This window comes from Candoia aspera, chromosome 2 (genome assembly GCF_035149785.1).
Source record: "Candoia aspera isolate rCanAsp1 chromosome 2, rCanAsp1.hap2, whole genome shotgun sequence".
Taxonomy (NCBI): Eukaryota; Metazoa; Chordata; class Lepidosauria; order Squamata; family Boidae; genus Candoia; species Candoia aspera.
The window spans coordinates 50,848,151-50,863,416 of NC_086154.1; the positions used below are offsets into that span (position 1 = coordinate 50,848,151).

General features: G+C 35.1%; 1 protein-coding gene across 10 annotated transcripts in view; it reads left to right on the forward strand.

Moving 5' to 3' along the window:
* WNK2 (WNK lysine deficient protein kinase 2) overlaps positions 1-15,266 on the forward strand; it is a 136,942-nt gene that overhangs the window by 92,740 nt on the left and 28,936 nt on the right. For all 10 annotated transcript variants that reach the window (XM_063291803.1, XM_063291802.1, XM_063291796.1 and 7 more), the window contains 9 exons: positions 1,674-1,839; positions 1,916-2,032; positions 2,581-2,748; positions 3,236-3,281; positions 3,876-3,992; positions 7,631-8,647; positions 11,086-11,154; positions 12,036-12,091; positions 12,240-12,868. In XM_063291803.1, coding sequence (XP_063147873.1) covers positions 1,674-1,839; positions 1,916-2,032; positions 2,581-2,748; positions 3,236-3,281; positions 3,876-3,992; positions 7,631-8,647; positions 11,086-11,154; positions 12,036-12,091; positions 12,240-12,868 — 2,385 coding nt within the window. The remainder of the gene's footprint in view (positions 1-1,673; positions 1,840-1,915; positions 2,033-2,580; positions 2,749-3,235; positions 3,282-3,875; positions 3,993-7,630; positions 8,648-11,085; positions 11,155-12,035; positions 12,092-12,239; positions 12,869-15,266) is intronic.

Genomic DNA, 15,266 nt, shown 5'->3' on the forward strand with positions numbered 1-15,266 from the left:
TTAGGTACAATAGCAGCTTAATCTGTTAGTAGGAAAACCTCAACAGAAAAGTTGTTGAAGAAGACAGTACAAAGATATTCCAGATACTGGGAGTATCAGTTTACTAGTGTATCTATGCCTCAGGAAAATATACAGTACACTGACAAAGGTTTTTGGTACTAGAGTATTTTATGACTCTTGAAAGAAAATGGGAGTGAGTCAATGTGAAATTATGAAGACTATTAAAGAGGAGCTTATGTTAAAGACAGTTCAGCTATCTGAAATGTTCCCTTTCCCTTACTCACAGGAGCTTTTAGTGCAAATGCATATAGTTCAGATGGATCTATTTAGGAATTTCTTTATACGCCTTGGTGTAGAAATGTTACAGTGGTTTGACTATGTAAATGTCATGACATTTGTTTGATTTGTACCAAGGTTGTGCTACTAACTTTGTACTTTATTTTTAATACAGTTTCTGTGATATAAAACTGTATTTTATAGAAATAAACTTTTTGCCACAGAAAATTATTTAAAGATAAATACTGTGCACAAATGTACCTAAGGAAGTTTCATTCACTTTAAAGACTCTAAATGTATCTGATTGAACTAACAGTTTAATTAAGACTGGAACATACAAGCAGATTTTTAATGCAGATCAATTGCAATATACTTCCTGTATAAGAAATAATAGAAACAGGCACAGTATCTCAATATGTGCCTATTGATAAATCCTCAAGAAATGCTTCTGACTATCTATTGAAATTTTGATGAATGGAAAAGGAAGTCTAAACAGATTTCAGTACACATTTAATTTCATTCATATATCCCCAGGCTTGGAGCGGTTAGTAAGGTTTCAGAATATTTATAGAAGTTTCACTCCAAACTATATTAGGTCTTAGGTATTTTTACAGATATTGCTGAGTGGATTTTTCAAGGTTTTGGTCATTCCTTAACTAAAACTGGACCCATATTTCTTGATGTATGCTCAAGTAAGTGGCTATTTATGTGTCAATATCTGTCTCATTTTGCAGGGTCCGGGGTTCATGGCTTTAGCAGTCATTCCCACACGCTGACCTCCTACTTTGATGAGTCTTACACTGCAAGTTTTTCTCATTCTGACCAGAAAGCTAAATCAAAGTGCAAATTGCTGCCTTTTCTCTAGAGCATGTTACCCTTTATAGAGTCAGTCTCAAATAAGTAATAATTCTGCTCTGTCTGGGCTGTACAGGCCGTATGTGGGGCATTTTCCTTTGAAAACAGAATTGACAAACTGAAGTTTGCCCAAAGATATTTGGTATATCCAATAGAGAGAAATCATCATTTCCTTTTCTGCAGATCTAGAACACTGAAGAAACTGAAACAGTTTCTCAGTAGATTCTTAACAAAACGTTAGAGTTTTCAATAAATATTTGATTAAATTTGTGCACATTACATTTTATTTTATTCTATTAAATGTGTGTTACTTTACAAAACCCAGTATTCCCAGGGTCTTTACAGCAGTGAAATTATATAAATTATACAATTATTTAGAAACCACTCATATGGCTAGCTTCACTGCGATGCTGGATGAGGTCAATCTTTGTTTGCTGATAAACTTTTAGTTAGTTTGTGTCCTTTCTGTACTTTTTAAATAGGTCTGTATGTTAATAATGTTTTGTCTTTTTTAATTCCTGCTTTGTTATTTTATCACGAAGTTATATGAGTCCTGATGTTGCTTCTGGTAAAGAGATGAGTGACAGTTTTGAAGGAACAAGTGGAGGTGGGAAACAAGAAGGAAAACCTTCAAAGAAACATAAAAAATCAACACGTACTCGTTCACGTCAGGAAAAATCCAATAGACCCAAGCTTACAATTTTAAATGTAAGGCTATTTCCTTTGCTCAGTATTTTCCTATATATTTGATTGCATTGGATATAATGATTGGTTCTTTTTATAGGTGTGCAATACAGGGGATAAGATGGTGGAATGCCAACTAGAAACACACAATCACAAGATGGTCACTTTTAAGTTTGATTTAGATGGTGATGCTCCAGAGGAAATTGCTACTTACATGGTAAGATCTTTTCTTGGTTTAGGAATATTGGAATAATATCAACATTTCAGTTTCAGAAATTGTACTATTTGTATACTTTCAGAAAATATTTCCAATCTTTTGGAAATTAGCTGTTGAAGTAAAACTAATTTCTGTTTAATGTTCCTATTAGTCTATGCACAGGGGAATTAGGTTAGAGTGGTTTTTACTTTAACAAACAATAAATGAACCACTACTTCCTTTTCATCTTTGTTATTTGGAACAATTGCCATACAATTGTAGTCTTAAAATTTACTAGTAACTATCTGTTGTCTCCATTAATTGGCTCCAGTAAGACCTAAACAGTTGGAAAGTTCCTTAACGCCCTTCACCTTCATGGATCAAGAGTGTTCTGTGAAATGCCTCCTATACACTGAGGCTAATTAAACTAAGCACAGAATTTGTTTTATGAATGAAAAAAATTGCACTTTTTTTTTGTAAAAAAATGGATAAGCAATCAGGTAACAGGGCTATAGAACAAACACCAAAAAACTGCAGGTTTGAAAAATACTTTTTGTGCATTCATATAGGTCGAAAATGAATTTATATTACCAACTGAAAAAGAGATATTTATTGAGCAACTGAAGGAAATTATTGACAAGGCAGAAGATATGCTTAGTGAAGATACAGAAGGGGAGCGAAGTTCTGATCAAGGTGTGAGCCCTCAGCAAGATACTTACAAGCTGGAAATTAATGAGGTATTTAAAAAAAACAGTAAATGAATATAATAGTTAACATTTCAGCTAGTAAATGTTTCAAACAGTAAACATTTCAAACAGTAAATGTTTAACAACTTAACCTCCTCCAGAAGTTATGGATTACAACTTCTATCATCCACAGTGAAAGAAACCATGTCTGTTTGGTATGAATTGGAATGATGGAACTTGTAGTCCAACACATTACTTTTATTAGTTAGTATGCAAAGAAGTATTTAGTTATTTTTATTTTATTTATTTATTTATTTATCATATTTTTATCAGCGCCCATCTCCCCCCCAAGGGAGATTTTTTTTTACTAAAGTATTGTTTTTTGCAAATTAATTTGAGCAAAGATTCCAAATGGAAATACTTTGATATTTATTTTATTATTATTCAAATTTAATTACCGCCCATCTCCCCCAAGAGAGGGACTCTGGGCGGTTTACAACGATATGATTTGTTAATGTTGTTCTTTCATTTTAAATAGGAGAATCGGCAATCTCAGGCAAGAATGCCTATCTACCAACAGAATGGTAAACGTTTCCCTTTGAATATGCATGTGCATCACCCAACACTGTAAAGCAGTGTTTCTCAACCTCAGCAACTTTAAGATGTGTGGACTGCAACTCCCAGAATTCTCCCAGACAGGAACTGAAGTTCGCACAACTTAAAGTCACTGAGGTTGAGAAACACTGCTGTAAGGCAATACTTAATTATAATAATGGCATATTTTAAGATTGTGTTAGAATCAGCCAACCAATAGTCATTGCACTGAACAAACTCATTTTCTGTGGCACTTTATTCCTTCATATATGCTTTTTCATTGTTGTATGCATGTGATGACAACTGCTGTGATGAGAGCTTTGGCAGAAAATAAAATGTGAAACTTAACTTGGATAAGCCTATGAATAGCTTTATATTTGTGTCTCAGACTGGACTTAAGTGTTAATCTCTTGGACTGAACTTCAACCTTCATGTGTTTCATTAACAATACAAGGACATTTTTTAAATGTGGTAATCATGTATTATATTAAGTTATACAGTAAGTGCTACTATAACTGCAGTAACAGACTTTTTCCTCATTGTTGGTACAAAAGTTTGTTCATTTTAATCTTTCCTGTCTTTAGTTCTGCATACTGGGAAACGTTGGTTTATCATTTGTCCTGTTGTGGAAAATCCAGCTGCTGAAGTGCCAGAATTCTCTTCTCATCCTCCTCAGAGTGCAAAGCAATCTGAAGCCCCAGGTATCTCTGAGGTTTTGATCCTTAAAAATAGTTTACAGGCTCTTTTAAGAAAAGGGAAAAAAAGGATAAAATATGCACAAAATGTATTTTCATTTTATTGATGTATGCAGGCATGCGTGCATGCTTCACTTTCTACTCAAGTGAGTGCTCAGATAGCTAACAGCAATTAATATGCAATGTACAAAAAAATTAAACATTACAGTCAGAGTTAAAATTAATCAACAATTAGAAGCCTCATGAAAAATATGCTACAGAAAGAATAAGGATGAAATTAACTCCTGGGACAGTTGCAGATGAAGGCTCTCTCCTACTTGCCTTGGAAAGGGGAGACTTCTTCAAAAGGCCTCTTCTTCAGAAAACTCCTGAATAATTGATAATGGGAGAGACAGTCCTTCAGATAATCAGATCCTTAAATGTTTAGGATTTTAGAGATTAACGCTATCAGGTACGTAAATTAAGTCCAACATGAAATTTGGAGCTAGTGCAAGAATAATGTGATCCCAAGTCAAGAACCTATCTGCCACTTTTCATACCTTTTACAGTGTTTCAAGGGCAGCTTCACGTAAAGTATGCTGCAGGGGTAGAAACAGGACATAACCAAACTGTGTGAATCTGGCTCAGAAAGGATTGCAGCTGGTGCGCAAGCTGCAATCACACAAACACACTTTTGGCTACAGCTACCATATATGAGTCATTGTAAGCATTGACCCCTTTATTTCCAATAAAAACCCATCTCATGCGCAAAAGTGAAATGCAGATTCTAGGTTTAATGAAACATGTACAGGGCAAGAGAAAAAGCCAAACCACTTCACTAAAAGTCTCTACAGTCCATCCCCCCCTTCTTCACAGATCCATTCCCATCTATCTCCCAACGGTCAGTTTTTTCTCCAGGCACAAATGTCGCCACCGGTGTGACCCTGATTGCAGGCAATTAGCTCAAAAAGCAGCAATTCGCATTCCTGCCAGCCACCTCTCCCCCTCCTTTCTTGACATGCAGTAAATTATCATAGCAGGCACACACAATCAAACAGTGCAACCATCCTTGGATGGAGGGGAGGGCGCCTGACAGTCATATTCTCAAAATGAGGGCATACTCTTTCACGATGAATGCAATTCCACACATAAATAGGTTGAATGCCGTCCCCAAGCATAGGAATTCTTAAACTGTGGGTTGACAAAATGCACATGCACACAAAAGTTAACTGCTATCAGACGTTGCTCCCACTCTACCTAAACAAGTCAACATCTGGCTTGTCCAAGCAACCCTACAGCAAGTTCTGACAGAGTTCCATTTTAAAAGTATCATTTTACCTTTTTTTTTTAGATTTTTTAAATCTTGCCATTATTGTTTATTTCCACTGAAGAGTTTTTATTTTGCAAGGTTCTATCATTTTTCATATATTCATTAAAATATAATTATTATAAGTAAATGGAGTGGTTATTTTTATGTCTTGCCAACAGTTTGGCGCCACAGCCTTGAGTCATGTTGAAGTGCCAGCAGTTGTGCCTACCATTAGTGCAAATATCAAAACAGTTGTTCCAGGATAAACTATGATATTCAAAAAAGATATTCAACACTTGTGTTTGTTGCTAAGTATTCACATAAAAGAAGATCTTCAGTGATTAGTTAGTGCTGATATGGAACAAATACAAGCAAAACATCTATAGTCCAGCCACAAGTCCAGCCACATCTATAGATTTGCCTATTTGTAAGGCAGAAGTACAATTTTGCAAATGAGATATTAATTTAGTCTTCCTGTTTGCACTCAATCTTTGATTGGATGAGTTGCTGCATCATTGAAAAATGGCACTGCCATGATTTCTTTAACTGACTGCAAGCATTCAGCAATGTGAACTGTACAAGGCTTTATTAGCCGCTCTGCATTTGTGTGTGCTTCTCCAGCCAATGCAATATAATAACTTGCCCTGTAAGATGCTTCAGTGTTTTTTGCCATTTCTAGTCTGAAAAGCAGTAACAATTTTTGGTTTTTAAAGAGCTCAGCATATCTACATTTAAAATAATTCCTTTTTCTTTAAACTGTGGATCATTGCTCTCATAATGATGCTACAACTTAACTGGCACCATAATTCTATTAAAAAAATAAGTTGCATAAGACACAATAAGGTAAATATTTATAAAGCCGAGGTAAAGATAGCTTTTCTCATATTTTCATTTATTTACAGTTTTGCCCAGTGTCTTTAGATTAGATTCTTCCCTTCCATGAGCCCAGGAACTCTCTGATATGTCAGCTTCTTTTCTACCATCTTTAGACATAGAGGGTCCAGCTGTGGGTTGAAAAAGCGAATCTTCTAATTTCCTTTTTTAAGCCAAGAGTCTATCCTTAAATATAAGAAAAATATAATGTAAATAAAGTTTCATTTATTTTAGAATAAATATTAAATTCTAAAAGAATAATAGTTTTAGATAAAATTTAAAAATTCAGAAACATCATTTTTTAAAAATAGATATATTACAGTATTGCAAAATAAGCCAACAAAGTATACTTATTTCTTGTGTTTCCATGTAGACACAAGAAAAACTTCGAGATTTCACAATAACTATTTATTGGATGATAATGAGGTTACAGAGATTATGGCAAGTATAAGAGAGCCTGTTTGGTGTAGTATTGAGATGCTGGCGAAAAACCAGGAGATTGTGAGTTCTAGTCCTGCTTTAGGCACAAAGCCAGCTGGATGACCCTGGGCCCGTCATTTTCTCTCAGCCCATCTCACCTCACAGGAATGTTGTGTGGGGAAAATAGGTGGCAAGAGTATTAGGTTTGTTCACTGCCTTGAGTTGACCAAATATATATATTAAAAAAGGGTGGGATAAATAATAATAATAATAATAATAATAATATAACCAAAGATAGCTAGTACAAGCACAGTAGAAGTATTGAGAACAAACTGAGTTAATCTCTGAAAATGCACATATTTATACCCTAAACCTACTACTTTAGAAAATTCTAGAAAATAGAAGAATACACAAGCATGCATTCCATTAGCTGTCAGAGTGATGATGTCATCGCATCTCATGTAGCTTCTGGAAAAATCCACTGTATGGTCATGAGAGAATGAGGGTGAAAAAGGCAAATAACATCTTAGTATTATGAAAATAGTTTTGATCTTGTGGACCCCCTCAAAGTGTGTCAAGGATTCCCAGCAATCTGTGGACTACACTTTGAGAACTGCTATTCTAGAGGAAAACATTTATTTCAATTATTTATTACCTATGAAGATTGGAATAGTTGGGGTGAGGCACCTTGCTACAAAGAGTACACATTTATGGACATACTATCTTGAACCATTTTTGTTTTATACTTGCAGATGTAATAGAAGCTCTTGCCATATAAATGAATTTTAAAGTTTCATGTAATATACTGAATGCCTTGTTATTCATCTTAAACTTCCAGTTGGTTAAAATGGGACAGTGCATCATTGTTGTTAATAACCAATAAAGTGCTGTATAGTTGTATTAGAAAAATCACTAGGATGAGCTGTTGTGTTCAGTGCGAATAGCCTTTTTTAAATGTTATATTACAATTAAGTCTGTATAATTGTTTGATTTAAAATATTATTTAGATTTTAGAAAGTCATTTTCTGAATTCAGAATCTTTTTTTGCTTTTGTTGTTTATAGGTCTGGAGCTATTAGATGATCAGCAACAGAGCTCTGCGGTGACAGAAAAACAAACAAACATAGCTTATCAACATCTTTCTAATCCACTTAGCTCCTATGAATGTCCCAGGGGAACTCCTCCTCCATCTCCTTTGACACAAGTTTCTGTTCCATCTGCATTAACCCTTTCACAGGTCCATCCAGAAACATTCACTGCAACCCCTCCAACGTTAGCTTCATCTGCACTAGAAGAAGCTGCTGAAAGTATAGGTCAGCTAGGATGCCCTTTGCTACCACCAGTCTTAGCTAGTCAGTCTGACACTCCTGCCCATACTACAGCTTCATTTGAAGAACATTTTGAGGCTAAGGTCCCTCTAAATGCCTCACAGCAGACACTACAAAAGAAAGATGAAAAAAATGTTTTTCCCAGTATAGAACATGAACACAGCACAGCCAGTCTGCCAAAACCTTTTCAGCCTGTTCCCACACAGACAGCAGAAAGTTCTTCTTTCCCTGTCAAATCTGATGCTGCTGTTTTGGAACTTCAGTCGTCAACCCAAATCCCCAATTTGTCAGACAACACTCAGCTGGGCCAGATACCACATTCTTTTGTAGACCAGATACTTGCCCTGCCTGCTGTCTCTGAACCTCTGATTTCAGCAACATCTCAACTTTCAAGTCCTCCTCACATATCAACATCTGTATCCCAACTGCGCATGCCAACCCAGGCCCAGCTTGTCACATCCACTGGCTCTGCCATGACTGCACCTCAGCTGCCTTGTATGGTAGAATCAGATGGTGAAGGGCCACCAAGAGTTGATTTCACTGACAACACAATAAAAAGTCTGGATGAGAAACTTCGCAACCTGCTTTATCAAGAGTATATTCCAACATCATCTGCTTCAGCAGCAACACCAGACCAAGTGGATGGTGAATTTAATTTGGCACCTTTACCTGCCCTTGTGCTAGATTTGAAAATTCCTGGAGTTGGCATGGATGCTCACATGGCTGAAGATCAACCTTCTCCAATTCTGGCAAGTCAGCCCATTCACTCAGAAGTCATGCAGATGCCTGTTAAAACTGCTGTGGTTCTAATGGACCTTTTCATAATTGGTCCTTTCGATGCCTTTTGAGGGCAAAGTTATAATTGTTAGCTATCAAATTTAGTAATATTCTTTGTATTTAGGTACCAACATATTTAAAAAAAGATTTCTTTCATTTTTAAAAAATGTAAATCTTGCTTCCCATCCCTCTGAAAATGGCTACATAAAAAAAAAGAAATCAGATGTCCCTTATTAAAATTCATCACATTCGTAATAATATGCTGTTTACATTGGCTCAGTGTGATTAAATCAGTTTTAATATCATAAACTAAAAGATGATTAATGGCACCATTGCAAAAAAGTAAGAATGAATCTGGATTCACAGCCTTATTTCTGTTATTGAGCTGAGTTGAAAATATCCAACATGGCAGAATTCCTTTTTCACTTGAAGTTGATCTTCTATCATTTTGTCCTTTACTAATGCTTTACTAGATCTAGTATGGATGGAGGCCAGTTATATTGTGTCTCATTTAGTAACCAAATACAGCATGTGGTTTTAACACTGGATTCCAAAACACCCTTGATTAAGATGTCCTTCACAAGTCAAAAGCTATAAACTCACTAGAGTTTTTACCGGTTGAACTGAAAGAAAATAACTGTCCTTCTGTCCCAATATTATAATTCCAAACTGCATCAATTCACTCATCTATATTGTATTTACAGAAAGTCTAGGTGACACATTACATTTCATTGTAAACAGCCCAGAGTCCCCCTTTTTGGGGGAGATTTGAAATTTGAAAAATAAATGAATAAACAAATAAACACGTTTCATCAGTGTCCAAGAGGAACTATGGGCATTGTAAAGAAAATCATCTCCAATTCATTTATTTTAGCTACATTATTTACAGTCTCTCTTAATTCAGTGAAGGGATGTATGTGAAAATCCATGAATATTTGAAAAGAGACTACTCAGAGTTCTGGGTCTTCAGGCAATAATGAGAATCTATACTTTGGAATGCTCAAGGAACTAGATCTCCCTGTGGTTTGATTACTTGAAGATCTGGCTCACAGTATTTGCCCACTAAAGAAACATGCCTTAGAAATACTTTTCATATTTTCTGGACCTCAGAAAAACAGCAATAAATTCTTAATAAAGGAATTGCTTCAGAATGGAAACTATTCAATCCAGTCCTTGCAATCCTGTACTAGGGGTGCACACATATGCAGGCATGTACACAAACATACACATACTTTGTTGGATTTTTCCAAGTATATCTCTTTTTCTAATTGAAAAAGGGATGCCTTTTTCTAATTATTCTTAAGTTCATATGCTGGAATTCCTGGCATAATTTTAGACTGCCTTCAGGTTCATGTTAATATTCAGAATGATTCCCAATATTCTAGTGTTGTAACTTTTTGCAAGACCTGTTTGCAGTAACGTGTGTATCTAGGTATCTTATATGGTTGTGTGGTTCATCTGATGATATCAGTCTTAGTGATTACATGCTTTTCTTTGTGGCCCATAGCAATGTAGGTTTCTAGTTAATTTTTTAAAAAGATAATCTACAGCTTCTTTCCTAGTAGGTGGTACTTCTAAATAAATATACACATAAGCATCACTAAGGGCATTCAAGAAAGGAAGATTTCACACATCTTCAGGTATTTGGCTAGATGCCTAGAAATCATTATTATCAACCTGAGATGTCTGACTTGGGCCCCAAATATAGTCTACATCTCCTACAAACATAAAAAAAAATTTTTTTCTCAAATATATACTGGAGTTATATCAAAGATGAAGTCATTCTATTGATTAATTCTAGGGGCCAAAGCAGATTATGCATAAAAATGTGTGTGTGTGCTCGTGTGTATATATACTTTTTTATAATATTTGTAATTATTCTTGTATACTGCCAAGAGCTGTATGGTTGTGGCACTTTAGAAATCAAATAAATGAAATCCTTCCTGATTTTCTTGATTTTAATGTACACGGTGGTACAATATGAACTAGGAACACCACATGTAAAAGAAGTCCACCCCCAAAATAAGAAGAGAAGAGGGAATTGGTTCTTCTTCTTTTGCATAATGTTCCTCTTCGAGAAGACTAGTCTGTAGTGCTGTGAACTTAGAGTAATAAAAACAGGAAGTGGGATAGCATAATAACAGATTTTACATATATTTAGGTTGAGAAAAAAATCATAATCCAAAATGGATTCTGTCAGAAAATGGTATCTAATAGTATTTAAAATATTAAACATTAGCCATGTGGCATTAGAAGGATATAAAGCCACCAAAAATTGAAATGCAAATCAGTGATATAAGAGTGATTTGCTTTTATATAAAATATAAAAATAATCTTAGAGATTTATATACTTCTATATAGATTAAAATCCTTGAAAGATTAATTTAAACTGTCATGTTTTTGCTTAAAGGTAGAAAAATCAGAAGTTACTTGCACCAGGATCCAGCATTCAGAAATATATCAACTGTCAACAAGCAAAGCAGGTAGTAAAGCATAACTTTAATGTACATTTTTCTTTCTAAATATCTTTTTGATCAACTAACATGTGGTAGGTTATTAAATATAATTATTAAGGAAGCTAGGAATTACAGAACAGGTGTACTATTCATAGTTCATGATAGTTAGCAATGCAGAATGTAGTCATTTCAAAATAAAATTTAATGTGTAATTCTCATGAAAATTTATATATGGAAATTTATTATGATATATACAATATGTTAAATATGAACTGTATATAAGTAATATTACTACTTCTAGTGGAGAAGCCAACCCATATAAATTATATGCATACAGCTTTGAACAACATGATCTATATTTTACATACTGTGTATATATACATCATTAAGTAATTTTGTCCAGGAAAATCCAATGGGCAAATTAGGAAGGCATGATTTTGTTTCCTATCATATACTTGGAAAGCAGGGACATATTTTTTTCTGAACTGATTGTAAGTGGAAAAATCTGAAATATCACCATTTTTAATTACGAAGATCATGTATATTTTTCTGTGATGCATCTTTGAACATTCCTTTACTGAATAATGATTGTATGCATGTGAATATCCTCCTGTTTTCCTTTAAGCCTTCTTAATAGATTGTATTAATTAGACATGTTGCATAGAATGCCCATCTCACTGAATTTATAACATGTACATCATGGTGATATGAAGCCTTGCATCTGCCACCATTAATTTATATTTAATTCATATATATCTGACCTATAGTTTTGAATACAACAGTGAAACTATGGTTATGGCCTTTAAGGATTTCATTAAATAAGATTTCTTCATATTTAACTTTTGCTTTGCTCTAAAATTTACTAATTCAGATATATGTGCATTTTTTGTTTCCAATATATTAAACAGGTAAAGCTGCAAATCTTAGTTCACCTACTACTACCCTACCATCAGGATTCACTCAGGTACTGTGATGTATTGCCTTTTTTCTACATTTTATCCCATTCCTCAGACAATTTCAGCTAATGAAGGCTACTGTTAATTTCTATGAAAATAATGTTTCAAGGCAGTTAACATTAACCAACTAAACCTTTCTTTTATTTGTTATTTCAGGTTGTTTCTTCTTCATCACTTAAAGCAGACCAGAAGGACATTGCTAAGAGGAATGAAAAGGAAAATGTTAATGTATTACTTGAAGAGAAAAATAAATCTCAAAAAGATGATTCTATAGACTCCAATTTTAATGTCAAAGAAGCTGAAACACCAGCAAAAACTATAGGCAGATTTTCAGTGATCAGCACCCAGGATGAGTTAACTTTACCATCTGTGCATTCCTTAAGGTATTCTGCACCCCCAGATGTTTATTTGGACAATCAGCTTTCTAGCCCTGATAAAAAGACATCTCTGCGTCGTGTGCAAACGGCTTCATCTTTCAATGTCCTTTATGGAAAGGATTCCAGTGATTCTGGAGATGAATCTCTCTGGGGAAAACAAGATGCATCTCCACTGTCACCTCAGAGCAGTAGAATGGGAAATGAATACGCTAAAAAGACTTCATCTATTCTGCAAAAGTCTGTAAAGTCAGGTTCACAGGGCCTTAATTCACCAAATGGTCATGGATCAAAAATCCCAACTATCAACATAACTTCTTTCCATTCTCAGTCGTCATACGTGAGTAGTGACAATGACTCAGAGTTTGAAGATGCAGACATGAAAAAAGAATTGCAGAACCTGAGAGAAAAGTATGTTTTTGTTTTATCGAAACAGAGGTTCTTTTGTGCATATGTGTTTGAGCAGCTTACCAAATACACTCTGATATCCTTTGTCATTTGCTCCTTTCTTTTGAAAACATTCATCTCAAGTTGTTTTATGCATTCCATGTATAAATATTCTATTCGACACCATATATTCCAAAACAAAAGTGGCTTTATTCACCAAGAGGCATTTTAATTGCCTTCAGAACTACAAAATAAATGGTATTCACATTAAGCAAGGACATCATATACTTAGGAATCTTTTTTCGATCATTTACAGCTTGGAAGAAACAAATAAAAGATAGTACTACTTGAGCCAAAAAGACTTACAGCAATATAATTTGGTTTGCTAGTTGCAGTAGCAATAATTTTGTCCCAGATGCAGTAAAATTATTTAGGACAAAGGTATGCTTTGTCTATAAAAGACACATAAGGTCTTGAGGCAACCCAGTCTAAACTGTTAAGAGTAATTTTAAAAAACATTGTCCTATTGTCATGAATGCTCTTTTGTGGCTGGAAATTAATCTTGCCTCCACTGAGGCTCACTTGAGAATTTGCTGATTAAAGTATTGGTAAACTAGTCTCAGTGGAAGAGTCTCTGGTCTGGTTAATTCCTTGACTGTTTATTCCTGGAAGAAAGGCATGGTCTTGGATTTAAGTTATTGTGGCTTCTCTGCCCACCTCTAGATGACGCTGGGGCTTGAGAGAGCCACTTACAGACAGAACAGTGACCTTGATTTACAGAGAGAGAGGAGTAAAGCTCCATATTATTGCAATGGCAGCCTCTGTTGGGCTTTTACTTTGTCCAGTTACGTTTCCAGCACTCTCTCCATCCCATATCATCTGTTCTGTTGCACTTCCCTATGCATCACCAATGGTATTCTGAAGAAATAACACCTTTGTTAATTAAACTTGTGGATTGGCCTGAAGAGATGGTCTTATTGCAAGCAGATTTATTCATAGACAATTTATGGACATATTTAACATAAATATCTTTATGTGATTGCCATTAGACTCTGGGTTTTACGTTGGAAATATCTGCAGACTGCTTTTCTGCTGTCTGTACATGTTATACATTTTAATAATTTCTTGATTTTCTTTTCTTTTTTCTCTTTACTATGTTAATCTCCTATTTTGTTTTTTAATTGATTATGCATCATTAAGTTGGTGTGACCTCTTAGTGATGGCATAGATAGAACTTCTTCAGGATATTCTGTCTTCAGCCTGGCCCCTCAAATCTTCTAAAAGTGCAGCCATTATTGCTGCAATTGAATCCATCCACCTTGCTGTTGGTTGTTCCCTTCTTCTCTTTCCTTCCATCTTTCCCAGCATTACTGACTTCTCAAGAGAGCTGAGTCTTTGCATGATGTGTCCAAACTAGGATGATTTGAGCCTGGCCCCTAGGCCTTGAATGAGAATTCTGTATTGATTTGTCCTCTGATCCATTTGTTTGGGTTTTTTGGCTATGCATGATATTCTTGGGAATCTTCTTCAACACCAAAGTTGAAAAGTGTTAATACTCTTTCTGTCCTGCTTCTTCAAAGTCCAACATTTGTTTCCATGGAGTGTCACAGGGAAAATTATTGCCTGCATCATTCTGAATTGTGTTGGTAGAGGCACATCATGACATCCAGGTATCTTTTCCAGGGCCTTCATTGATATCCTACCAACTACCATTAGTAATATACCATGCTATGGCATATTTCTTGATTTCTGGTTCCTTTACTGTTAATTGTTGATAGTTGATCATAAAAGGTGGAAGCTATCTTCAGTGTCAATTCTTAGGTTGGTTGCTAGACCTGTTGTCATTAGTCTGGACTTATTTATATTTAATTTTAGTCCTATTTTTCCACTGTGCTCTTTGACTTTCACTACTGGAGTTTCAGTTCATTTGCATTTTCAGCTATCAGATTATTGTCATCAGCATAGCACAGGTTTTGTTTTTACTCTGCTGTACTCTATTTGGTATTTTAGTTTTTGCCTATAAATTATTATTATTTATTGTTTGCCTTTAATGGCAAAGTCTCCTTTGAGTTGAGCTGGACTGCTGATGACTCATCTGGCCATGTAGTTTTCTTACCTGCAATACAGAAGTGGTTTCCCATTGCTTTCTTTGGGGATGTTAGTGTACAAACCTGGGACTTCACAATCTAACTTACAGCCTTCATATTACCTTGGGATTTCTCATCCAAGTACTACCCAGGCCTACCCTATTTAGCTTCTGAACCCAATCAAAGTGCTGCCACTTGATGAGAGAACGTCCATTACTAATGCTTGCAACAAAGTCATCAGTGTTCTCAGGGACAAATTCAAAGGTCTCTGCTCTCTTGGTTGTTGTTTCAGTTTTTCATGTTTGAATCTCTTTTCTTCTGAGTTTCTATGTTTC